Source organism: Onychomys torridus, chromosome 4 (assembly GCF_903995425.1).
Source record: "Onychomys torridus chromosome 4, mOncTor1.1, whole genome shotgun sequence".
NCBI lineage: Eukaryota > Metazoa > Chordata > Mammalia > Rodentia > Cricetidae > Onychomys > Onychomys torridus.
The window spans coordinates 69,584,527-69,611,118 of NC_050446.1; the positions used below are offsets into that span (position 1 = coordinate 69,584,527).

The 26,592-nt window shown below is 42.8% G+C and overlaps 2 protein-coding genes across 2 annotated transcripts in view; one reads left to right on the forward strand and one right to left on the reverse strand.

Annotated features, from left to right (window-relative positions):
• Positions 1–1,989: 1,989 nt before the first annotated feature.
• On the forward strand, positions 1,990–2,527 carry LOC118581836 (cofilin-1-like). The gene has a single exon (XM_036184265.1). The coding sequence runs from the start codon at positions 2,051–2,053 to the stop codon at positions 2,525–2,527; it is 477 nt and encodes a 158-aa protein (XP_036040158.1). The 5' UTR covers positions 1,990–2,050.
• Positions 2,528–6,187: 3,660 nt separating this feature from the next.
• Positions 6,188–26,592, reverse strand: part of Hsd17b12 (hydroxysteroid 17-beta dehydrogenase 12) — a 133,760-nt gene continuing 113,355 nt past the window's right edge. The window contains exons 7-11 of the mRNA XM_036185115.1: positions 25,264–25,298; positions 18,512–18,593; positions 17,000–17,065; positions 7,383–7,532; positions 6,188–7,112 (exon numbers count right to left, since the gene is read on the reverse strand). Of these exons, the coding sequence (XP_036041008.1) occupies positions 7,008–7,112; positions 7,383–7,532; positions 17,000–17,065; positions 18,512–18,593; positions 25,264–25,298 (438 nt within the window). The 3' untranslated portion in view covers positions 6,188–7,007. The remainder of the gene's footprint in view (positions 7,113–7,382; positions 7,533–16,999; positions 17,066–18,511; positions 18,594–25,263; positions 25,299–26,592) is intronic.

The window sequence follows — 26,592 nt, forward strand, 5'->3', positions numbered from 1 at the left end:
GCGATCCACCTGCAGAAAACCTGGCATCAGCAAGTCAGAAGGTGTCACCTCCTACTTGACACCATCTGATACTGACTGCTGGACTCACAGGGAAGCTGGGAGAATCCGTCTTTAAGATAGCATTAACTGTAAATCGCACCACTATTTCAAATAATACCAATAAAGAAAACAGTGATGCTAATTAATGAAAGGTCTGGGGTGACAAGGGAAAGGTGCGTAAGGATGGCAAATGAGTGACAATTTATTTGTACGCACCCGTGAGGTGAGTATACATGTGCCTCAGCGTTGGCCTCAGGGATATTGTCCATCTCTTTTGAGACAGGGTTTCTCACTGGCCTGGAGTGCACCATGTAGACTGGGGGAGAGCGGACCAGATAGCCCAGAAATCCTCATATCTCTCTCTCCCCAGAACGGGAGTGCCATGGCTGGTACTTCTACACAGTTTCTAGGGGAGTCCTTATGATGACCAGGGACCAGAGAACTTTCAGTTGGATAAAGCTCAAAGCAAAACAAAACAAAACAAAACAAAAAACCATCAGGGAAGTTCAGGAATGAACATTAGAATAGAAGATACATACAACTTCCAAACCAGCAGAGACGTGGAACCTAAAAGTAGACAATACAGCTGCAATGAAGTCAGCAAAGACAGCTCAGCATGGAAGAGTGCTTGCTGCCAAGCTTGAGGATCTGAGTTCAAGTCCAATAAAACACATGGTAGAAGAGACTTGACTTCCTCAAGTTGTCCACTGACCTCCACACAAGCACTGTGGCTTACATGTTCATGTTTTTACACACACACACACACACACACACACACACACACACACACACACACACGTTAAAAAAATGAACAGCACAGAATAATGATAGGATTCCATTGTGGAAATAATGACATTTCTGGGAGGTAATTTTACAGAAAACTTCCTGTTCCTCTGGCTCTTCCCATCTTCCCATCTGCTCTTATCCCAGAGCCTTAGGTGTAGGGCTTGTAGATTTGTCAGTTTTGTCTGGGTTCCACAACTCTATTTTGGTTGGTTGTGGTTTTCTGTAATGGTCTCCACTTGTTGTAAAGAGAAGTTTCCTTAATGAGGGGTGAGAACTATACTTGTCTGTGGGTATAAGGACAAATATTTAGCATGCAGTTAGGGATGATGCCAGTTTAGTAAAGTAGCATTTGTAGGTTCTTTTCCCAGATCCATTCAACTAGCCCCAAGTTTCCAGTACCAAACATAATCTCCCTCTGGTTGAGAGGACCTTAAATCCAACAGAGAGCCATTGGTTCCTTTGGAAGCTGGCATGACATGGTCAGTGACCATGAAAGCTAGTCCTCAGGGAGGAGGCTTTTAGGTTAGACCAGCTTGGGTCCTCTGGGTCCTGTGTCTAAGGTATATGGTGTTTTTAGCAGAATGGACTTATCTTTCACCTCCAAGGATCAAGTGTGGTGATATTTTATTTGTACTGAAATGTGATTTTATTTGTATATTAATAAAGTTGCCTTGAGGTCAGAGCAAGCCATAGCAGAAGCTGGGCGGTGGTGGTGCACACCTTTAATCCCAGCACTTGGGAGGCAGAGCTAGGCAAGATCTCTGTGTGTTCCAGGATACAGCCAGCATGGTAACACACGCCTTTAATCTCAATGCCAACCATAGAAGACCTGGAGGTCTATACAGACAGGCAGTGACCAGGAGGTCATGTGGCTGGATTTACAACCAATGAGAAGGCAGAACAGAAAGCCTATATAAAAGACAGGACACAGGAAGTAGGCCTCTGGTGGAGAGGAAAGACAGCAGAAGCAGTGAAGGGTAAGGTTTTCAGCTCTCAGCTATTGCTCTGACCTCTTGGCTTTTAACTCTGCAATTGACTCTGTGTTTCTTACTTAACAAGACATCTACAGTCAAGTAAGGGTGATGTCAATAGCCTATGATGTTTTAGTAGTGTCATGGACAACCCTGACCAAGAACTCAAAAGAGGGTTCAGTTGGATCCCAGCAGCAGCTGCGGTGGCTCAGTTCTTCTGTAGCTCTCCCTGTCTCCCTTTCGCTTCTGGAAACATGGCCTCTGGTGTGGCTGTCTCCGATGCTGTCATCAAAGTGTTCAATAACATGAAAGTGCACAAGTCTTCAGCGCCAGAAGAAGTGAAGAAATGTAAAAAGGCAGTGCTCTTTTGCCTGAGTGAGGACAAGAACATCATCCTGGAGGAGGGCAAGGAGATTCTGGTAGGAGATGTGGGGCAGACGGTGGACCACCCCTATACCACTTTTGTCAAGATGCTGCCGGACAAGGATTGCCGCTATGCTCTCTATGATGCAACCTATGAGACCAAGGAGAGCCAGAAAGAGGACCTGGTGTTCATCTTCTGGGCCCCTGAGAGTGCACCCCTTAAGAGCAAAATGATCTATGCCAGCTCCAAGGACGCCATCAAGAAGAAGCTGACAGGAATCGCAAGCCACCTGCTACGAGGTTTGCTGCACTCTGGCAAACAACTAGGTGGCAGCGCTGTGATCTCTCTGGAGGGCAAGTCTTTGTGAGCCGCCTTCACCCCCTGCCTGGAGCATCTAGCAGCTCCAGACCTGCTCATGGGTGTTGCAGGCTGTCCCTTTCCTGCTAGGGGCTGGGGGAATCCCAGCAGGGGGAGGGTAATCCCTTCACCCCAGTTGCCAAATGTCCCCCCCACCCCCTGGACCGTCCTCATCCCTCCACCCTGACGGTTCTGGCCTTCCCAAACTGCTTTTATCTTCTGATTCCTCTTGGGTTGAAGTGGACCAAGTCCCTTCCCAGGCACCCAGTGTGGTGGGGACCCTACTCCTCCTTCCCCCATCCCATGCTGCCAACTTCTAACCACAATAGTGACTCTGTGCTTGTCTGTTTAGTTCTGTGTGTAAATGGAAAAAAAAAAAAAAAGAATTCAAAAGAGGGATTCTTATGCCTGCTGTTGGCGTTTTTGTTGGCTCCTGCTGAGAACACTGTCAGTCTGGATGGGGAAATTCCATTTAATCTATATATGGGAAGTATAGACTTACATGTATCATAGGCATTTTTAGGCATAGTTAATAGTATGATTTCTTGTCAATATTTCAGACATCCTTATTGCTATTTAAGTTTACTTACCCCTCCCTAATTAAAGCCCCCATATAATGTATTTTGATTATATCCCCCATTATCCTCTATACCTTTCCAGCTGCACTGAACCCCTTCTTTCCAAGTCCCCTCCGCGGCCTTGTTGCTCCCCTCTGTCATCTGTTGTCACCTGTGTTTCTTACTGCATATACGCTGTGATGGTACTTAGGAGCCATTTAGATAATGTCCCTCAGCACCGCCCCATCCCCCCCACCCCCGTCCCCCTCTCTCAATTCCTTTTTCATGTGTTTTAGTTTACAAGAGTTTCTCTGTGTAGTCTTGGCTGTCCTGGAAGTAGCTGCCCTAGGCCCCTGCTGCCTGGCTTCAAGATTCTTAACTACATCTGCAAAGACCCTTTTCCGTGCAAGGTGTTCAGATGGTGTCTGAGGTGTTATTCAGCACACTACAGCTGTGACATACTCTCTATACCATGCTGAGTTCTTAGTACTTCAAAGGTATTGCTTGACGCCTCTAAGATGGACAGAGGTGCTCATGTTCCGTCCCCAGGGGGCAGGGCTGAGGCAGAGGCATCAGCAGCCCTCCTGAGCTTATCAGTTCGCAGCTCTGAGCTGTTAACAGAAGCTATTTAGCTTTCTATTTTGAAATTCCAGATCTACATGAACTTCACAACCACAACACACACTTCACAGACACTTTCATCTGGATTCTCCACGTTAACTCACTTTGCACTTTCACTCCCTTCGCGTGTGTTTTAGAAGGTTTTTTTGGAGACCCAGTTGCACATACCGTGTTCCATTCTCCCTGAAAAATGTAACAGCACACTTAAAGAGTGGGTGGTGGTGTTTCTATCAAGTTACCACAGTATAATTATCCAAACTCCAGAAGCTAATTTACTGACCTTTCCTTAAATTTTACCAGGGGTCTGGTGTTAGAACTGGATCCGACACAGGACTATTGTATGCTGCACTCAGTTGTCACAGCGCTTTAAGTCTCATTTGAAAGGGGTTCTGACGAGATAGGCTCACGAGAGAAACGATGATCTCTGAATATAGTCCAGGCTGGCCTTGAAATTGAGAGCCTCGTGCCTCAGCATCCCATGTGCAGGGATTACAGGTGTACAACACAATGGCCTGCTAGGCTCAGAATTTTGTACAATATTCCTTGATTTACCGTTTTTCTTGCTATTTCTTGACTAGATCCAGATTATGCACTGTGGTTGGGATGTTGTGTGGGGCTCAATGTCTTTGTGTACAACAGGACACACAAATAGGAAACTGTCTTTTTTAATGGGGGCAGGAGAGATGGCTCAGCAGTTAAGAGCACTGGCTGCTCTCCCAGAGGACCTGAGTCCAATTCCCAGCAGCCACATGGCAGCTCATAACTGTTTATAACTCCAGTTCCATAGGGTCTGACACCTTCTTCCAGCCTCCCACACACATGGTACACTGACATACATGCAGGCAAAACATCCACACACACAAAAAGTCAAAAATTGTTTTAATAATGGCAATATTAGAGAGTGTTCTCCCTCTTTTGAGAGACCTTGAAAAAGTAAAAACGAAGTTGGGAGTGGGGTGTGTTGGGAGAGTGCTGGGGAACAGATCGGAGAGCAGCAATGGGGGCAGATCGGAGAGCAGCAATGGGAAACAGATCGGAGAGCAGCAATGGGGGCAGATCGGAGAGAGAGCAGCAATGGGGGCAGATCGGAGAGAGAGCAGCAATGGGGGCAGATCGGAGAGAGAGCAGCAATGGGGGCAGATCGGAGAGAGAGCAGCAATGGGGGCAGATCGGAGAGAGAGCAGCAATGGGGGCAGATCGGAGAGAGAGCAGCAATGGGGGCAGATCGGAGAGAGAGCAGCAATAGGGGGGCAGATCGGAGAGCAGCAATGGGGGCAGATCGGAGAGCAGCAATGGGGGCAGATCGGAGAGCAGCAATGGGGGCAGATTCGATATTTCATTGACTGTATGTGTGAAATTCTCAAAAAAAAAAAAAAAAAAAAAGCAGTCTTGCTATATAGCACAGGCTGGCATCAAACATTCTGTTCAGTGGTAAAATATTGGCCCAGAATGCACAAGGTCCTGAGTTTAATCTCCAGTACCATCAAGAGCAAAACTATAAAAATTAACATAAAAGAAAACCAGGTGTGGTAGTCCACACCCATAATCCCAGCACTGGTGAGGCAGAGGCAGGAGGATTTAAAGACCAAGGCCATCCTCAGCTACAAAGTGAGTTGGAGGCCAGCATGGGGCACGTGAGACCTGGCACATGTGAGAATACAGACTATAAGGTTGTCAATGGAAAGCTGAACACTGACTACAAAATATGCCTCGCTGACTGAATGGCTTCGAGTACCGTTTTAGTAAACCTTCTCAAAGCCCTGCCTTCAGATTGACGGCTCCTGTCATTACTGTCATCCTAGAGTTAAACACAGGAGAGCACCCGACACACTGAAGCAGCTAAAGCCAGAACAGGAGCGTTTTGAAGCTGCTGATGGGCTTCCCAGCTGGGACTACAGCCACCATCTGACTGGATCAGCAAACAGAGTGTGCACCTGCAGCTTGTCATGCATGTGGATCCGTCCTCCTCCTGTCTGCCTACAGGTGCCAATCTGCATGCCACCTTTCAAGCAAACGACCAGACCGAAGCGGAGGCCCACAGAAAACAGCACCCAGTTCTATAGCAAAATGATGGGGAGCAGGATGAAGATGTACTTTTCATTAAGCTAAATGCCCTATTTAAATGGTTATCCTCTATTCCGAGATTATGTGTTCCTAATTGGTGACTACTAGAATATCTTACATAATGGTTTTAGGAGCAGATAGCATTCTGTGTGTGTATGTTGGTGGGGTGGGGTGTTTTCCTGGCTGGTGAACTAAAAGTTTAAAATATTTAAACATTTCAATTAATTTTTTAAAAATAGATTTGCTGGTCTTTTAAACTATAACTGCAGCGTATGTACACACTGACAGTCCTTGCATATTTCATAGTACTGAATCCTTCCTGGTGACATCTTTGTGTATACTTTGACACTTACAGTCAGCTTTAGCTTACTTTAAGGCAATGCAGCTGGGGCTTTAGTTTCCATCATCAAAAATATACTTTCATTCAATACCATGGTTACATCACTTTTTATTAAAAGCATATATATGAATTCTAATGGGACACCAACTTAGAATGATGTCATTTCCATGACCCATCACTACCACAGAAGGAGTATGTCAGGGTGCCATGTAGACATAAAGAAAGGGTGTCCACATGGGTTGTTTTCCTGGATCCCAGTAGTACCACTTGATGTTGTTGGTCTTGACGTACATTTTGGTCCACTTGACTTTACATTTCAATCATACTATACAGCATTCGGTACTTACATACATTTGAACAGAAAAGACATAATATGTGTTACAAGGATAACATTTGTGGAGCCATGTGTCAGAAAGAACTCTGTATTTCGATTCTCTTTATGTCATTAGCTACTTTTGAGAAGAATGGTTCCATATAAATACATACGCTGGAACATACATTTAGAAAATCTTAATCTATGTAAATGCATTGCATCCATCCATAACCAGTCAGCTAAGCCCTATTCCTTCTAATGTTCAACAACAAAAAAAGTAGCTAGACATTATATTTTATAGTAGGTCCAGACAGTGTACAAGGTGACCATTGGCATTCTGGGATTTGTTCCTTTCTGTCAAAGTATTCTCAGACTTCTGGCAAGAGCATTTACATTCAAATTACTTCAAATTACTCCTGGTTGTACTGAGAATATATGTTAAAAGTCTCTAAAAGGAGTCTGTTTTCCTACAATTATGCCAACATTTGGCCATGTTAGTAATTACTGAAACAACAATGGAGACTCTGGGGCAGGCAGGTACCCGGGGACGTGTACAGGTCCAAGCATCTGGCCAAGGGGCTCACTGACTCAACACTTAGTTCTTCTTGGTTTTCTTCAGATAGCGAGTCCGCAAGGACTTGTTGAAACCCATGGTTATTTTAAAGTAAATCCAACGAGGCAAGATTGAGTTTATTGAACCCTAGGGAAAGAAATTGGGGAGATACATAAGCACAGCCCAAAACTGAGCTAAACTGAAGTGAAACCTGTCAGCCATCTTCCATTTCTCAACACTATTACTTACAGAGATTTTACAGTTCTTAAGTATACAGTTTGAAATAAAATATAAATGTCTTTTTAGGATTAATGATATGTAAACTTTGTCTAGAACAGTATACATCTTGATCTTATGAGATAATATAGAAGAAATGCCCAAACTGGAAAACACCGTAAGATTTAGAACTATACATACCATGAGAGCATGGATCACATAGCCAGTGGTTCGAGACTGCAAACCTACTGTTTTAATTGCAGACTTCACAAATGTCTCTGCAGAGGGCTTATCCAAAGTTGGCTTCCGTATTTTTGCCAGTTTTGTAGCTACAAAGTATGGCAGGACACTCTAGAAAGGATCCAAACACACATACAAAAAGAGAAAAAAAACAAAAAACATGCCATCAATTAGGAAGGCCACCAACTCCAAACTAAGCATGATGCCCGACTGTTGGTCTGGCAGTCGAAGCATCCTCACGAAATCTAGAGTCTGTATGTATCTTTAGAGAGACAGCCAGCCACACTGCTATCTAAAGCTGACTTCACAGAACATATAACAGCAAATCCATGAACTATACTACCTTTGGGTAAAATAGGATTGGAGGCTGGGAAATGTGAAAAATAAGCAAAAGCAACCATTTCTGAACCTTTCAAAGGAAAGCAGTGAGCAGACATGTGGGGAGCCGAGGCTCAGGCTGTCCTTCCTGTCCTGGTCAAGCAGGAGAGTCTGGTGTCCAGTGGGAGCACTGCTTTGCCCCGCCCTCCTGGTGAATTAAGTGTATCCCATCAGCTTCAGTCCTCGAAGATACATGTCACTCCCCAACCTTAGCTCACCACTCTCTTCCCTCATGTCCTCACGTCCTGCTCCTCAAGTTTTCCAAGCTGCTATTGTTAAGACAGGACCACATTTTCTGTTTTGGGAAGAACTGGTGTAACAAGAAGAAAATGGCCTGGGTGACAGAAGTCACGTGGCAGGGCAGGTGTAGGGTTGGGAATGCAAACCTGAGCTTTCAGGCACTTCACAAATGCTAGGTTCCCCACTGCTTATCCACCCAGTGTTTGGGATGTGACAGAACACAAGGGACCTCCATCATAATGAGTCTTAGAGACATGAGGAGAGAGGTTCCTTCTGCGAGGCAAAAAGATCTCAGATTTACAGTAGCTCACCGAACACTTGTTCCCCTCACAAGTGTAGAAGAAAGGATGAGGTCCATTGGTATTGCTATTTAAGAAAAGGATCAGTTCAATATGTGGTTGAAATGAAAATATACACATTACAAATAAAGCTGAGGTCTCTCCACACTTTGGATTTCTTTTCTGCTGAGAGTGGAAGGAACAGCCCCACATCTCTTGGGGGTTTGCATATTCATGCATTTTTTATAATTTTGTATCCTTCTCACTCCCAAGTATAAGCCCAAGAATAGCTCATGGTCCTTAATGTGTGAGCTAAATTTCAACCCATGTATTAAGAGCCCAAGCTCCACATGTCTAACTGGTCTGACTCCCCTCACCCTTGAAGTCAGACCCTGCACAAAGTAACTGTCACTAGAGCACATCAACAGGGGATGACTTTGATTATGTAACTTGACTTCTGAGGATTTATTTATTGGGATTGTTAATACACCATTATCTCTCTCTTTTTTTTTTAATGAGAAAAACGTTTTGTCCATTTTGTGCCATCAGTATGAAGACAGACCGGGGAAGGGTCATGTTGATAGGCTGTGAATCGTGGGGTCCAATTGTTGTTTGCTCACTACGTGGAATAGCCAAGCAGGGCAGACCCATGTGTAGACAAACTCTGACAACAGGTAACAAAATGCATGTGCACAGCTTTCCTCATCTTTTTGCCTCAGGCTTCCTGGTTATAAGTAAGACTGAGAAGACATTTCCAGAGGACAGTCTACAAGGGGTGCTGGGAAGTCTTGAGCTCCAGAGATAAAGCCAGTCAGTAACTATGTCTTTCACCTGTGTATAATGCTCTGCACCTTTCTCTCCTCCATTTTTCTCTCTCAGAAGATGTAAGTGGCATAAATTGGACTATTTTGATATTGCAGGAGAGTTCAGTTGCACTGCCTGACTGAACCACATGGTGGCACCACAAGATAACACATGGCTTTAGGGTTCAGCTAGCCTGTGGTGGGATTCTGAAGCTATGGGGGTGGGGTGGGTGGGGTGGGTGGGGGAATGGGTACCAGATGACGGGACAGGAAAAGACATGTACTTGGGAATTTCTGGTCAAGTTATATTTTCCCAACTAAGAAATGATAATTCTATGCTGGAAGGCTTGGGTACTTCCACCCTGGAAGTCAAGGTGGCTAACAGTGGCCTACGGAAGGGTTCAGAGATAAAATAGCTTTGGGGCTAAGCCTAAAGGAAAGATAGGACTCAGCCCGGTAAAGAGATGAAGGAACAATAGGAGCAGAGAAGAGCTGTGAAGAGCAAGGCATCCTCAGGGGACTGAAATCCAAGTGCTGGACAAGCTCTCGAACCTGATCAAGAAGACAAGTTGTATCCACTTCCATGCTCAGTGCTGAGCAGCACGCGGTACACAGCCAGGCAGTGACAGTCTACTGAAGGCAGTATGGAACTATACTTCATATGCACTGAACATATACACACATTCACTAAATAATACCGAGGCCCTTTCCACTCAGCCAGCATTTTAAATATTCTGAAGCTTAAGAAAGATCATCTGTCTCAACAAAGGCAAACCTACTGATCTAGCTGTGAAGGCTATTAAAAGGAATGTATATGTAAAAGTATAAAAATGAAAAGTACAGAAATGTTTATATAAAAAAGCTATGAAGGTAAATAAATGCCCAAGAAACAATAACTCATTCCTCCTCTGCCTATGCAGGAAAGCATTATGGGAAACAAAATCAGAAATATACCTACCTATACTGTAACAGAACGTTTTTCAACAGAGTAACACTTAAAAGTCACTTAAGCTCAACAAATCACCATTACAAATTCTGCCCCCTCAGAAACAGCCTGACCCTGACAGCCACAGCTGTGGGCAAGTACCCTAGTTTCCAAATTTAGAATCTCAAACTGGAAATAATTAGTTAGGCCATGATGTTGTGTCTCTGCTCAGCTTATTAAAATAAAAAGTCCCTGAAGACCACAATTTGGTATATTATTCTCCCCTGAATCCCTGGAGTAGATTGCTTAGACTATGGTCTTCCTAGAGCACGTGCTCTGGGTGCATGGGTAGTGGGAAGAAGGAAGCCGGAGGCCACATGGCAGATGTGTGAGAATCTAACACTGAGTCTTGGAACTTGACATGGCAGAGTCAACTGTGAACTAACGAAGACTTCTCAAACTTAAGAACGACCAGAGCTCCCTGTGATAAGGCTTTGGGAAATGTGAAGCAAGAAGTAGCAGACTTGACTCTTTTGAACAGCATTCTACATGTGACATCTAATCTGTGGTGATGTGCCTTCTCCAGATCTGTGTGGTCCCTCCCTCCCTGCTTCCTCGCCTTTCTTCTGGTCCATCAAAGCAAGAGCATAGCTAAGCCAGCTCCGGGGCAATTTCAGCATTGGGCTCACAACCATCAGCACAGTCTTCATCTGTTTCCTTTCTTTTCCAAGTTGTATGTGATGTATGTACTTGTCAGAAGGATGTGTGTTCAGATCTCTTTCTTTGATCACACCCCACCTTTTTTGCTGGGGGCAGGGTCTCTTGTTGAGCCTGAAGCTGGCCAATGGGCTTCAGGGATCTGCCTGCATTCCTTCTTTCCCCAGAGCACAAGCCATCATGTCCAGCTTTACTTCACTCTTACTGACTGAGCTATCTCTCTAGCCTGTATACACTCTTAAAGCAGAGGCTGGGGTTCCTGTGAGTTTAGGGAAAACTCACTTCTTTTGTACATGCGTGTCTTCACTTATGGAGACCTCAGGATCTGAAGTCCCCATGGTGAACACCCGAATGACTAAACCCATGTTTACAGCTTAGCTGTCTGCATTTCTCTACTTGCAGACTATGAGTTTCCATAAAAGCCCTCTTGACTAACTCAGTGGTTACAAAGAACTTAGACAATCCAGAAAATGTGAGGCAAAGGAATCTCTCTGATGACAGATACGTCTGCAACAAGAATAAATTCTAGCATTTCTTAGGTACACTCTGGGTGACTACTGATCCTACAAAGAACCTGCCTTCAAACATGTGGAATATGTACGTTAATTGTACAAAAAACAGAGCCCCCAATTTTACAGTGGGATGTGGGCAAAGAGCACTGATGATAGAGGCCATACCTGCAGTTAGGTTATCAAGAAAGGCCTCTCAGATAGGATTGATCATATTTGGTGAGTCCTGATGCTCCAAGGGCAGAGGCTAGCAGCAGACAAGGGTGCTACTCTGTAGGTCCCAAAACTCAGAATTTTACTCCAAAAGACATGAGCAGCTTTGGTGAAATTTTAAGCAGGGAAGTGATATGACTGGATTTTGCTTCACCAACTGGCTACAGTGAGCAGACAACAGGGACTATCAGCAAGGACAGCAGTAGAGGGGGTATTTTAGTGTTGCTATTGCTGTGATAAAACACCATGACCATAAGCAACCTGGGGAAGAAAGGGCTTATTTCAGCATAGTCATAGTCAGTCCATCATCCAGGGAAGTCAGGATAGGAACCCAAGCAGGGTAGGACCTTGGAGGAAGCAGAAGCCATGGGGGAAACACTGCTTATTGGCTTGCTTCTCATATCTTGATCAGCTGAGAGATAGCTCTGACCACTGTGAGGTATCCCCCTCTCTACCCCCCATCAATCATCAATCAAAAAAATGCCCTACAGGCCAATGGGGGGCATTATCTCAAGTGAGGTTCCCTCCTCCCCAATGACTCTAGCTTACGTCAAGTTGACTATGGAGCACAGGAGGCCAGACAGGGAGACAGTCCAGGGTAAGACACAATGGCACCTGAGATTAAAGTAGTGGCAATGATGTCATGAGAAGTAGCCAGACTGGACACATCTCCAGAATGGACTTGGTTTGGTACTCAGTGATCTGGCGAGCTATACATCGGAGAAAGAGGCAGTAGGAAAATAGGGTAGCACCATCAGCCCTGGCTGAAATCAGAGCAACCTGAACTAAATCTGGCTTGCTATATACATACAGCCTACACTACTGATCCAAACCTTCGATCCCTGTGCAAGCGGGAACAACTGCCATTCTTTACTGTGCTAGGAAGAGTATCAAATAAACAGGCTCAGTGTGAGAGGTGGGCCCTAGCATGTACTAGCAATTCTCTTCTAAGTTTTCTAATGCTTGTATGATCACAAGCAATGAGTAAAGAGCCCACTCCATCTCTATACCCTGTGAGAGGTACAGAAACATCAAGTTCCAGAGAAAATCTGCCAGTGGAGGAAGGACCTTCATTCTCTGGATGCACAGTATTCCTTCCAGACTTTAGTTATGTAGATCTTCTGGCACAGGATTATAGCAAAAGGGTCAAGAAAAAAAACTACATCACTGGCACCAGTTGAGATTCACCTGGTTGGAGTCCATTTTCTCAAAGTTGGTAGAGCTGTATTTCCAGTAAGAATCCTACATCACTTTATATTTCTATTTGGTCTCCATGTGCACTAAAAGGCACTCCATTACCTCTTCTACTGTTGGTAGTAATTAACAAGAAAAATGGATAGGGATTCTGTTTTCAATTTTGGTAGCTATTTCTCAACATTAGATTTCTTTGAAGCCCAATAGATTTATGATTACTACAAGCAACAACATTTTAGCAACCCGTATCTTTTTTATCATAATTTGTCCTATTTGCCTTCTAAGTCTCACAGAACCCGAATCCTTTCTGATTAAAAACACATTTTAAACTGAATTAACTGTCAGCTCTCATCACAAAGCACTAGAAGGCAGCAGCTTCATGAAATGGAGGCCACAGGGTTTCTTCACGGTGTTAAGTGTAGATTTAAATGGTGTATTCTTTAGTCTTGCCAAGGATGAGAAAATCCACTTCCACTTCAGGGCATCTGAAACCCACAACTGGGTTCATGCAATCTCATCCTGCTTCCTCACAAACAGGGTCAGGCAATGTCAACCCTAGGGGTCAATTTCAGCTGGCAACTGATCTCTTGGTTTATAACACTTGAGGACCAGTTTCCCAGGGTTAGGGAGAAAAACTGCATGGTGCAGACACCACCAACACTGAGAACCAAGGCCTGCAGACCCACAGCCTTGGCGTCCATAAGCCCGGATGAGTAACTCCCTGCACTTCCTCCACCTGCAGAGATGCTCAGCCTCCATGAATCTCTGCAGCACTCTGACGCCAGGGGACCATCATAATCCCTGTTTTCCTGTTCACTGTCTTTCTAGCTACTCTATCCCCAACTGCCACACCAAAATTTACACCCCACATACATACTTCCTGACTGAAGAAATGTGAAGCATAATAGACACACCTCTTTCTTGTTTTGGGCCTACTGATGGGTAATGTGTTGAAATATCTGTCTTCTTCCTGTGTGTGCCCTGAGGCAGGAATTTTGAGTCTGACTCACCTTTGTTACCTCACTGGCAAACAGCAGACACCCACTGACTTTAGACAAGTCATACAACTGTTAATTTTTATTTTCCAATCTGTGACATGAGGCAGGGTTGATATCAAGCTCAAATGAGGCAATAATGAGTGAGCAGGGGTATATTGTAGGTGTTCCATAAATGCATGCTTCTTCTCTCTCTCCTCTATACTTACTATTACTTCCCAGTTTTTGATGTCTTTGTACGTCACCTCTTTCATTCCATTTGCCTTCAGAAGTCAGAAATTAAGGCTCAAAGCAACACAGAATTTTGCCTAGGTCAGATGACCACTGAGTGGTGACAGCAGAACCATATCCTGGTCTGCTGACTTTGTGCTTGGTATCTTTTCCTCCCTCTAAGTACACAAGTAATAAATGGGATTTGCATAAAGCTAGACTGGACCAAGGGATCACTGAAGTCACCATGCTTTCATTTTGACTATGGCTTTGAAATGACTAAAATCCAAATGGAGTATCTCTTCATAAGGCAAGTTTGGAAGAAAGAGTATAAGATACTAAATCTAAGGTAAACTATCTAATAAAGTAGGATATTTGCATGTTTTAATGAGTCTCCACACTGATGGCTTATTAGTGCAACAGACAGACTCCTATCTTTCCATGTGATATCCTAAGAAGAGCACAGCACTATGCTCCTCCTGTTGTGGATAGAAAAGTATATCCAGAATTTAGCTACATGTATGTATCAGATAAGCCCCAAATGAGGGATGTTCAAGACAGAAGAGTGGGGAGGAGTGCTGTGCTGTTCCAAAGTGTCAGTGGCATCAAAGAGTGACAGAGTCCAGACTGAAGGAAACACAAGAAACAGGAGAACAGAATGCCTAATTCTAGACTGAGTGCTTTGCTAGAGACTAAAACATTACCAGAACGATGGCTGGGGACATAGCTCAGTGGCAGAGCACTTGTCTAGCATTTGCCTAGAGGTTCTACATTCAATCCTCAGCACCAGTAAAACAAAAGGAAACTGTCAAGAGGATTAGAGAGCTGGGTGTGATGATGCATGCTTGCAATTCTAGTACCCTAGAGGCAAAGGCAGAGAACTGAGTTCAAGGCCGGCCTGGTCTATACTACAAGACACTGTCTCAACAAACAGACAGACAGACAGACAGACAGACAGGCAGCCACTTTGGTGAGCAGGCCAAGGAAAGCCCATTGAGCAGCAGATAAGAGACATGTGAGGCCCAGGGAGGCAGAAGGGAAATTTAAATCGAGCTTCTAGGCATGAGAAAAAGACTGAGGGAAGATGAACTATGATCTGAGCCTTGACAATGGATGGAATTCCAGGGATCAGGGACAAAGGCCACTTGGAGGAAATGTGGAGCAGACCTAAAGAGGAGTCAGTCATAGTTCAAAGGGCAGATCATGAAGAAGACACTGCCAGGTCTATTTCAGCTAAATAGAGCTGGCAAGAATGCTAACAGCCTTATAGGTTCTGAATTCAATTAAACTTCAGGTTTATAGGCCAGTGAGAGAAGCCACCGGTACCTGATCTGTGTGTGAATGAGATCACCCAAGAAACATGGGATGGAACAGAAGGTAGTAGAACAAGCCATCCAATCCCCCAAGTACCCAATCTGGAAGACAGAAACACCACCCAGAGAAAAACGGGTGTTTCATCTGGCAAGGGGCTCTTTTTGCTCCCCTCAGTGCCCTGCAATTTACTCCCACAGTTAAGACAGCCACACTTTTCTTCATAAATATGAATTTTCCTTTTCTTAAAAATAAATTCATTCTAAATTTAGACCTCAAGTGAATCTTAGGAAGAAAGACAATGATGGATGAAATTAAATAATTTAAAATTCATTAATGGGAACAATACAAGCTCATCAAAATATGGTATTTCAGAAGGCAAACACTAATGTACTTTGAGTGGTTGCTAGTTATATCAGGTTAATATCAGGCAGAGAATCCAAGGAAACCACCTTTGAGGAAAACAGGCTGTGGAAACCAGAGAAGGAGAACCATAGCTATTCATTTCCAGGACTGCTTTCTGTGTTCTCAAGGTAATGCTACTTCACGTCTCTGGAGCTTTTAGCCAGTGGACCTTTAGCATTCCTGCAGAGTCTCAGTGGGGCTTAAAAATGACTAAATTCATCAGAAAGACAATAATGTAACACCGAGAGGCATAGGAGCATCACCTTTTACCAGTGTTACTGGCTTCCCTGATATCAAAATACAATCTACAAGGTGATTCCAGATACCAGCATTACAAATGGTATCATCATGGAAAGGCATAAAATTCAGGATTCTACCAAACCCTGTCCTTCCCAGTGCAGCCTATAATACAGGGAGCTGAAAATTAAACAATACCGAGTCAGTGGTCCGTAGATACCCCTAGGAAGTAAGCTAAGGCGATGGCTTGGACGAAGCAGGCTTTTAATGACCCTAAAGATGAGGGAACATTTGCTTCACCCTTCCTCATGATGGGTGACTTAGCTCCAACATTACTGAAAATAGAAAGGCTTAGAAAGTACAGCTAGATAACTCTCAGGCCCAGCCTGACAATCTGACAACAAGCAGCCTACACTCTGTGGTCTCACCATTTCCTGAGCACAGATGGGTCCTGTAACCTAGTGGTAGGAACAAGGGCTCCAAGAGCAAACAGACCTGGATGTAAGTCCTAGATCAACATGGGAAAACAGGTTAGCTGTCTTGGCACAATCCCCACATTGTGCCGTGTGAAATGAGCAGAAGTTGCTATACTCAGTGATCTGATCACAGAAGACCAAACACTGAACGATTCTAGTCACAGGACGGACTAAGAACAGGTAATGCCAGGAAGACAGAAAATAGGATGGTGGTTGCCAGGGGCCAGGGAAGAGAGAAAGGCAAGTTAGTGGTTAATGGTATACAATTTCCGTTTGGAGAGATGAAGAGAAGTTCCAGAAGAATGGTGGCGGCGACTCTTCAACTGTGAATATACTTGTGCCATGGAACTGCATGCCTACAGATCATGTCATTTTCTACCACAATTTTAAAGAGTCAGATGGTCTCAAAATAAACTGTGAGAATAATAATGATAATCCCTCACATAATGATGCTTCCACTGTTTACATTTAGTTCTAGTTTGGATATCCTAGTTAAACATTTGAAAGGCTAATTTTTAAAAACCTAGACCTAAGAGCATAAGGGAAAAGAAACCATGTCTCTAAGGGAGTGCTCACGTCACAATCGCTTACTGAGGAATGTGATTTTCTTTCGTTGCCAAGACAGCAACTGTTGCTGTGGAAACCATACAAAAACAGGGATACTTAACTGAAACAAACTCCACTTACCTGCACAAAGATGCCCTTGCTCTTATACTCCTCATGGAGGCACCGAGAGAAGAAATCTACAAAAGCCTGGGAGGAGGTGGGAGTGAGAAAGAAAACACATATATTACATCAATCTTCCTGGAGTGTAGCCATGGAAACAACAAAATAATAAATGAACCATTTAACACTACTGTTTCTAGTCATTCCTTTCATTTCAAATGCAGAAGAGATGAAAATACCTTAAAACCTCAAGAGGTTTTCCTACCATAAATAACATTATCTTACCAAATTTAATATTTAACCAATTTTGACTTAATTAGAAAAGGTTTCCCCCCCCACAGAAAATTATTTCTCCCCAAAAGAAAAACAAAATCCATTATCTGACAAAGGATTTACTTCCACTTTCTACTTGCCCCTCCAGCAGAAACCCAGAGGGAACTCTGCTCAGTTCTGTTCTGCTGCTGGGTGCTGTGACACAGCTTAGTTGAGGTTGAAGGCGAGAGCCTTCTGATAATGCACCTGTAAACCCATCTGTAAACCGTGCAAACCATGTTTCAAATGTGGACTCAGTGTCAGGCTTAAAGACAATCCATGAAGGTCCCCATTGGCAATAGTCGACCTCCATGGAGAACACACCAGATACTAGAATTCTAACACAAGATGTCATGTAAACATGTTGACAGTATGTTCTAGCGACAAGGAAAGTAGGTAGATCAGGGGTTGTGGAGCTGTGCCAGGGCTCAGAAGACAGTAATGACTGATTTTTCTCAAGTGAAAAAGTCTATTTTGTGGTTTTCCTTCTCTGACATACTCTAAGTTCTTATTATGTATTATGATTTGCTTATTTTCCCCTAAAGGGAAAATATTAAATGGCTGTTCTTTTCCCTTCAGAAATGTTTTCCATGCCTCAGTGAAGTACCTGACGTTGGAGCTATTGGCCTGCAGGCAGGAGAAGATAAGAGTCTAAATTATTACCCTAGTAGTAATGTAAGGAAGTGAATGACAATGCTGTATGATGACACAGAGTATAGAGTTTTGGAAAATTCCTGTCACACTCTAGAAGTGACAGTCTCTATGAATTCTGGATGACATGGCAGAATAGTCACACTGCCATTGGTCCACTTCTTGTCTGTTGAGTATATGTGTGGTGCTGGCAGGATGCATGTCCTTGCTGTGTGAAGTTGACTTGTTCATGTTACCAACACTCAGACTTTAGACTCATTAGTATCAGGTTCTATCAACTGGGCAGACTGGCTTAGGCTAGGTCTCTATGGAAAGCATAAGTGTCCCCGTTAAAATCAGCCAACTACCAGGGAACAAAATCAGTGGCTGTAACACACTGGTACTCCAATTTTAAGCTTATATCCATCTATAGTATTCCAGAAGCCCATGCAGGGCATCTTCCTGTCCTTCTTGATCCACTGAAAAACTACCAAGCATAGCATTTCAACGAAGTTGAAGCTATGTTAACTGCTCAGACTAAAAGTCGCCCCTCAGTCCTACACTGACATAATTTGTTACAATGCTTTTCACCTTGGTTGCAGAGTAGACGGTCAACAGTGGAACCGGGAGCATGCCACTGGCAGAGGAGATGTTGAGAATCACCCCTTTAGATCTAGAATTGAAAACACACCACATAAACAGAGGGAAAGTATATGCACATTTGCTTGTGAATTACAGTCAAGAGAGAAACAGAGCAACAAGGCTGCTGCTTTAACACACGTCTCCCTGCCTCTCATGAGCATGTGGTATGTCTGGCCGGTGAATGAAACATAATTCAATGAACTAAAAATAGCTCTTCTTTACGATGAGCTCACTTCCCAGTCTTAATAATCCAAAGCATGACTGGATCAGCCTGATAGCCTCCTTTAGTTGTCTCTATACTTTCTGGAGTCCTCTGTGGCCACAGCATCAAAAATTCTCACTTATTAGTGGGGGATATATTTCAGTGATAGAATGCATGCCTAGCAGTGGAAGGCACTGCAGTCAACCCCAGCAGAGGAAAAGCAAACTCACACCCACACAGACTCCTCTGCTTCGCATTCTGTCCTGCACACTGCAGCAGTCCATTGTGCACGTGTAAACACTGCACTCTCAACAAAGTCTTCAGCTTCTAGACACCAAAGCCCACTTTTGTTCACGCACAAGTATTTCATAAACCTTTATAGCAATGCGTGACAACTTTATAACTTCCCTAAGTTATTGAAAATATTTGGGCAAAGAACTAACTTGAAAATTACCTTTCTGTATTTTATTAACTATATTGCCAAAAGACAAAGTTCTTTTTCCTGTTCTTTTAGACTGTTGAAAGTTAAGTCAAGCAACTACCAGGAATTTCTGTTTCTACAAATAAATGAAATCAGTTTGTGAAAAGCAGTGCTGTAAACACCCCAGTTGTTAGAAGCATATAAAGGTTCAGCAAGGTGTGGAATTATGACTTTAGAAGAAAATCAGCTACCAACTTTTTCTCTCAAATTCCTGCTTCTCAAAGTCACACAAAGAATGGAAGCCAGGGTCTTATGCATGCTAGGCAAGTGCTTTACCAACTGACCTCCACCCCAGCCCAGCCTCTCTTCTCTAGATACTGAAATCTCACCCACCCACCTCTGGTTCATACCTTAGCTTCCTTTCCTTCTCCATAGTCTGTTGCTGTTCTCTGTCTGGATTTCTATTCCTAAGTCCTGTTTTGTTTTGTATTTTCACTATTTCAGGGAGGGAGGAGAATTCTAGACCCCTTTTATGTAAAACAGTACAGGAAACACGATCAAATGGCATATATGAATTATTGTAGACATAACTCTGGAAAGAAACAATCCCCAAAGGTTACCATTCCATCTGCCAGCCTTGAGGCAAGATACCACTGCAGCCGTCAAAGGGAAGTCTGGGCCCTCTGTTTCATGTCTCACCAGAGACTAGTCAGTTGTTTATAAACCACAAGTCCTTATTAGTAACGCATACTGTCCTAAGCAGTGAAACCCACTACCATCCCGGTGATAAAAATAAAATTTCAAATTTAGGAATGATATTAAGGTTGTTTTAAGTTAGAAGAGTCTAATGTATTAGTTACATTATCCTTATATTGGTGTCCTTTTTTTTTTTAAGGCAAAAAAAGAGATTTTTTTTTTTTAAATCAGGAGTTAGAACTCAGCCCTTTTACATAAAAAAAAGATTAATTAGCAATAAACACCTAGTCATTTCATTTTATATACTTATAAGAAATTCCTTTGATGAAAAGGGAACAAAAGAATCTTTTATTATAATCAAAGATTGCTCCTTTGATGAAAAGGGAACAAGAACTACATCTTCAAAATGATCGTTTTCAGTGTTGAAAATGTTCTCAAATTAGACTGTGGTGACAGCTGTCCAGCTCTGAATATGCTGAAAGTGATTGGTCTGCACAATTTAGACAAATATGTAGTTTCCATGTAAAATAAGCCACAAGGAATCTGTTTGTAGTAGAATACACATCCTTTAGGATGGGTGGGGTTCCAATGAGGTGGACACACAGGGCTGCAGCTACTCAGGCAACCACGCTTCCTGAGGAGCAACTCCGACCTCACAATCACCCACATTAACCTTTAACCAGGAGCTGCTCCATCCTCAACCACACAGCGGAAGGAGAGAGAAAGCCTGTCTGAAGCACCTGCAGGTGATGCTGTCCCTGAAGGCGCAGTCCGCCACTGCTGCTTGGAGCCAGGTTGTCCTGTTAAGACAGAGCTAGCCATGGCGGCTGCATACACCCTGAACAACAGTCACAGTTTCCATCCTGTTACTCACAAATGATACAGAAAGTTGAAGGTAAAGGTTAAAGTTCAATTGCTTCAACAGAGGAAAAGTCATTTAAAGATACTCAAAGCTCTTTTCCCATTTTATAAAATAGTATCAACAATCCAACATGTCACAATGTTGTAGTCATTCTTTTACTTATTTACTTCTGGAGGTAACTAAGATCTTTGTTTCTCAAATATTCTACTCTGATTGAAAATTTCTAGGAGCTGGAGAGATGACTTGGCACATTGGACATTATTGCAAAGACCTGGGTTCAGTTCCCAGAACCCACATGGCAGCTCACAGCTATCTCTAACTCCAGAGCAGTGGAGTTTCTGTGGGGTTTTTATGGCCACATGTAGTATAAAGACCTACATGGAGGAAACATACAAATTAAAAATAAATAAAAATCCAAAATAGGAAAGAAAAAGAGAGAAGGAGAAAAGAAAGAAAATTACTAGTAGATAGAGCTACTAAGTCAAAAATTTCAAGTACTGTATAAAAAACAAAGTATTTATATTTCAAAATACATCAAAACATATTTAAGACTGTCAAAGTACTATATAAAATGAGAATGCATTAGATGTGAGTAAATAAATACACAGCCAACTTGTAATTGTATCTAAATGACAACAGAGAAAGCCCCCACCTACCAATCTGTCACACTGTTGAGAATATGCATATTTGTCTATCAAAGACCTGCCTATGACCCTCAATAACAGCATTCAAATTGCTCTCCTCCAAGGAAAAAATATTCTATTTCATTTTATCTGCCTCCCAAATCGAACACTGGTATGCCCTGTCACAATCTCTATAATGTATCTCCTTATGCAGAAATGGGGGTGATCATTTGGGACTGGGGGACATAAAAGACTCATCTGTACAATCAACTACTCCGTCTAATTCTAATCCTCCATCTAAGCAGAATTAGTGACGTCAAACCAGTTTCCATGGCACAGCCGGGCTCATGACAACTCTGTTATATCAAGCAGAAGGGCAAAATAGGCTATGCTTAATTGCACACAGAGACAAACATAAGCCAAGCTGGTTAATCTCTCATTTTCTGGAGGCTTGGGAACAATGGCAACACATTAAAAATTTCTGCTGAAGTTCTATTACTGAAAATCTGTGTTGCCCATACTTCAACACATTTCCTAGTTTGCTGTGACATCAGATAAATAAATAAAGCAACATTTTCTGTGATGCAATATTCATAATTGATCACACTGCTTACTTGCTAACCATCACGTGATGGTGACTTGGAGGTACAGATTATTGAGGATCTACAAGAACTACAACGCTGCAGAAACAAAGCAGAACCATTAACTCCACTTAAGGACACAGCTCTTCATCTTCGCAGTCACCTCCTTTATTAGTCTTCTCAGAAGCCAGTCCATAGGCTTGTCCAGTCCTGTAAAGTTCAGCAGCTTGCATTTACAGCTTCTTTACAGCTGTGCTCTCTAGGACTACCTTAGACTTGGGCAGTCCCCAGGAGACTCCATTTAATTGTCACTTGGATATTTTGTACTCCAAATACCATTGTCAAGCTTTTGTACTCCAAATACCTCAGTATTCTGCCAGGATCTTGTAGCATCCCTGTCCTCAACTCTATAAAAATACTGTGCTGTGGAGGTCTAGTCTCTTTTGAAAGAAGTCACTAATTCTGGCCTGACTCAGAAAACCTCAGCATTGCCCCACCCTGCAGCAGAGGGAAGAAGCGAGAGGAGCCAGAAGGTCAGTCAGTGTAGATTGCTAACCAGACACAGCATTGTGAAATATAGACTCTATCTCAATTCTTTACATTTCCACTACATTTGAGAGAAGATAGACGTGTACTCTTGCAGGGTCATTAAAGAGTTTTCTAAGCTTAGATGGAAAACGGAAATTGGTGTAGACAGTTCTCTAATTGACTCCTAAGAACACAGAGAAACTATCAAGACAGAGCTCAATGTCAGAAAAGAATCGTGGAACGTGGGGTCAGGCATACAATTAGAACCAGCAATCAAATGCTCATACTATACAAATATTGCTTTGTTGAAGAAAGTTTGCAAACATTTAGCACATGAAAGAGAATTACCTGCCCTAAAACACCATAACGTGTCATAATTCCACCTTAAGCAGTACAATATGAAAGAGGCTATTTTTAGCCCTTCCATGGTTGTTATGGCAACCACCTCTCGGCTCTAGCTGTACACAATGTTTATAATTCCAGGGAAGTAGAGAGAGCAAGTTTCCCAATAATGTAATTATGCACTTTCTATGTGCATAGTGATAATACCTTGGTCTGATTATTGATACTTGTTTAGTGATAGTTGGTTGGCTATAGTTCTAGAAGGTTTAGCAAAATCTCATACACCAGAGATAGAATCACTGAAAGGGAAGAAGGCAGAGAAACCAATAACAAAGGGTTCTTTCTAAAGGATAGTGCTTCATTCTAGCTGCTGTTCACACTTCCCCAAATGGCTTATTTCTATGGTAGTTTCCATAGGATTGGTATTCTCATTGAATAGCAACACTTAAAGACTGATAATGGAGCCCCTAAATGGAAGGAGCCCGAGATTCCTGATGAACTAGGTAGAAAGGGGAAAATAAATCTTTACCGATAAGCCCATAAAGTTAGGCGTTAACCTATTACTGTGGTCAGCACATACTGACTAATATACCTATTAACTCCTGAAACTCCACTGGGCATAGATGTCCCTTTTTCTAACACAAAGTACTGATTAATAATCTCTACACACATTTCTAACTAGCCTTAGCAAGCACCACAAACACCATCCCCACTTCTATGATTCCAGCTTTCCGTAGCTTCTCTTGGCTTTCTACAAGGTCATTTCTCAACCTCAGTTTACAATCGGCTTGATTTCTTGAAAGGCAAGGATTGAACTCATCTGGATTCCCCCAGCTACGCTCTGCTGGACGACCATGAATACCCTCTTCATGCTGTTCCTCCACATTCAGTGTCAGCTATAACTGGTGGCACTGCCAGGTCTAGAGACGGCCCTGAGTCTCTACATCCTGTGTTTCATGGCACCCCATCTCACTGAGTCCCCATCTTCTACTGACCTAAACAAGGTGGAGTTTCTTTCAATTAATGCAATGCACTGGGCTTGACATTCTATGGATCCAGTACTTTCTGCTCCAGGAATGATAACCATTCCCTTTATATAGCTTTCATCAATACCCTTTCAAAATTCTTTCATAACATTTCTATGGCATACAACTTTGATTTTCTTTTTCTATCTATCTATCTATCTATCTATCTATTTATTTATTTATTTTTGGTGTTGAAGATGGAACCCAAGGCATGCTAGGCAAGTGCTATAATACTGAACCCCTACTTCAAGTCCAAACATTTCTTTATAATGCCATTTGCAGATGTCAAAACTCAGGCTATGACAGTGGTCCAAATTTCATCCTTATTGGATTCTACTCTGTCTTTTCTAGAGTTCTGGTATGGTTTGATCACTGCCATTTTCATGTCTTATGGAAGCACATCCCCACTGTCAGTCAATAATCATCTTGAAGGCTTTAAAGGGAAACTTTAGTAAAATAAGGCAATGAGAATATACAAATCAGTATATGTAAAACATAATTACAACAAACTTTGCTGAGAAACAGTTTCTTAATCAGTCATTGAATATGATCAACAAATGGACATCTAAGCTCCGTTTCTCCACCCACAAGGTAGAATGAGGCACAACATATGGAGGAATTTGATATGCATAAACTGCAAGCCTTGCTGGTCTTTTAACAGAAGTGGATCCTTGATTCCTCCCCTGCCAAAGCTTTGATGGAGTGCAAAATTTAAATGACAAACTGGTCCAACATTCAAATCAAGCTCTTTCCATCAGGTTTTCTTTGAATGACTAGGCAACATTTAGATTCTTCTGTGACAAAAACAGAGTTTAGTTAAATTTTACACTCAGTGCTATCTCACATGTGGAAATGCAACCACATACTTCTCAACAACAATGAAGACATTTAGGGTACTCTCCTGGCACCCAATTCCAACTGGAACCTGAAGAAGCTGGTGGACTGCCTTCCCTCCTAGAGTCAATCTGACGTCACGTCCGGTCAGTGCACACTGTGCTTTAGTCCCTCATGCATCCATCCCCCAGTAAGAGTGAAAACACCGGAGGAGGGCCTCTCACTTCAGGACACTCTACCAATTTAGGCTCGAAGTGGCTACAGCTTTAAGGAGGAATTCCCAGGAATATCCCAGGAACTCTATCCACCCCCTCAGAATGGCAGGCAATTGAGTTAGTGATGGTGACTCAGGCTGGCTTTTTAATCCTGATCTAAAGGAACCACCACAACCCTAGAGAGGGAAATAAAAAAGTCTAGTGAAAAGGCCTCCTCCACCAATGACTCATGCTCCACTGTGTGATTCGCCTGGTGCTAAGACACAGTTAGGTTCATTAGTCACTTTAATGAAATTCTCAAAGAAAGGATTCTCCCTATAAATAATAATGAGCTCTGCATCCACAGTGTTTGTGTGTGAGCGTGTGACTCACCTTTCTACCATGCCAGGCAGCACCAAGCGTGTCATCTGCAAGAAAAAACAAAACACTCATGGCTAAGGACACAGGCAACAGAAGAGTGAAGGACATCCACCCACACCAGAGAGAAGGGGTCGGGATCCACTCACCATTCTACAGAGAGACACTTATTTTACACACGCCCTAAAATTTAACTGCGCTAGGAGTACACGAGGAGAACACACTGGGAGTTTTCAGTGAACATGGCTAAGATTAGCCTTGTCTGAACAGTAAGGCTTGCATGGGCACCTTCAAATAACAAAGGCTCTCAGGCTATTATTCCAGCCCTTCTTATGCTAGTGTGACTCTGAGCTAGGTTCTTCTTCTCTGAAGCCCTAGTATGTTAAATCAAGATTTAGATACATTACATGTTATTACATTCTCAACTTGGAATAAAGGTGCGTGTGTGTGTTTGCAAGTGTGTGTGCATGCAAACACGTGTGAGCCAGAGACTCTACAAACAGCACAGAACAGAGACCTATGAAGGGACACTAGTGTCCCCCACAATCATACTCTTTTAGCACCCAAATGCTACCCTTAAGCATAATATGTACCATCGTTTAGAACCAAGAACAGTAATGCATTTCAAGATCATCCATTTCAAGTGACTATACAGAAGTTTCTGTATAATACTTTCAGTATTTTAAAACATTTCATCTGGGATCTCCTTGGGAAAGTGGAATAATTCTAAGATTAGGTTATGATGACAATTAAAACTCTCTATAGCCGGGTGGTAATGGTGCACATCTTTAATCCCAGCACTTAGGAGGCAGAGGCAGGTGGATCTCTGTGAGTTCAAGGCCAGCCTGGTCTACAGAGTGAGATCCAGGACAGGCACCAAAAACTACACAGAGAAACCCTGTCTCAAAAAACCAAAACCAAACAAACAAAACTTGGACACTCAAAGCAGAAGAATTTTATGAATTCATAAAGTTTTAGGAAACCTCTATAATTAGGTGGCTAAGAACCAAGGAACTGAAATCACAAAGTACTTTTGATATGACTTTACCAAACTCAGGAGGTAAGGACACTCAAAATACTCTCTGCATATCAACTGAAAGCCAGGAACAACACCATAGAGTAAGGAGCCATCCTTCTGTATGATCTGCAGCCACCAGAGTAGGTGGGAAGAACTCAGGACTCACAACAGGATACTCCTATGAGCAGACGGAGGGCACTGGTGCTTAGAAAAAGGAGCAGTTATAGCTAGGAACCAGGCAGAGCTTCATAGATTATATTTTGGTTAAGTTATAAAAGCATAAACAGGAGTTCACTGGGCAAAAACAAATGCCAGAAGGAACAGAA

Coding starts and splice junctions, on each gene's coding strand:
- LOC118581836 (XM_036184265.1), top strand. CDS start 2,051: ATGGCCTCTGGTGTGGCTGTCTCCGATGCTGTCATCAAAGTGTTCAAT.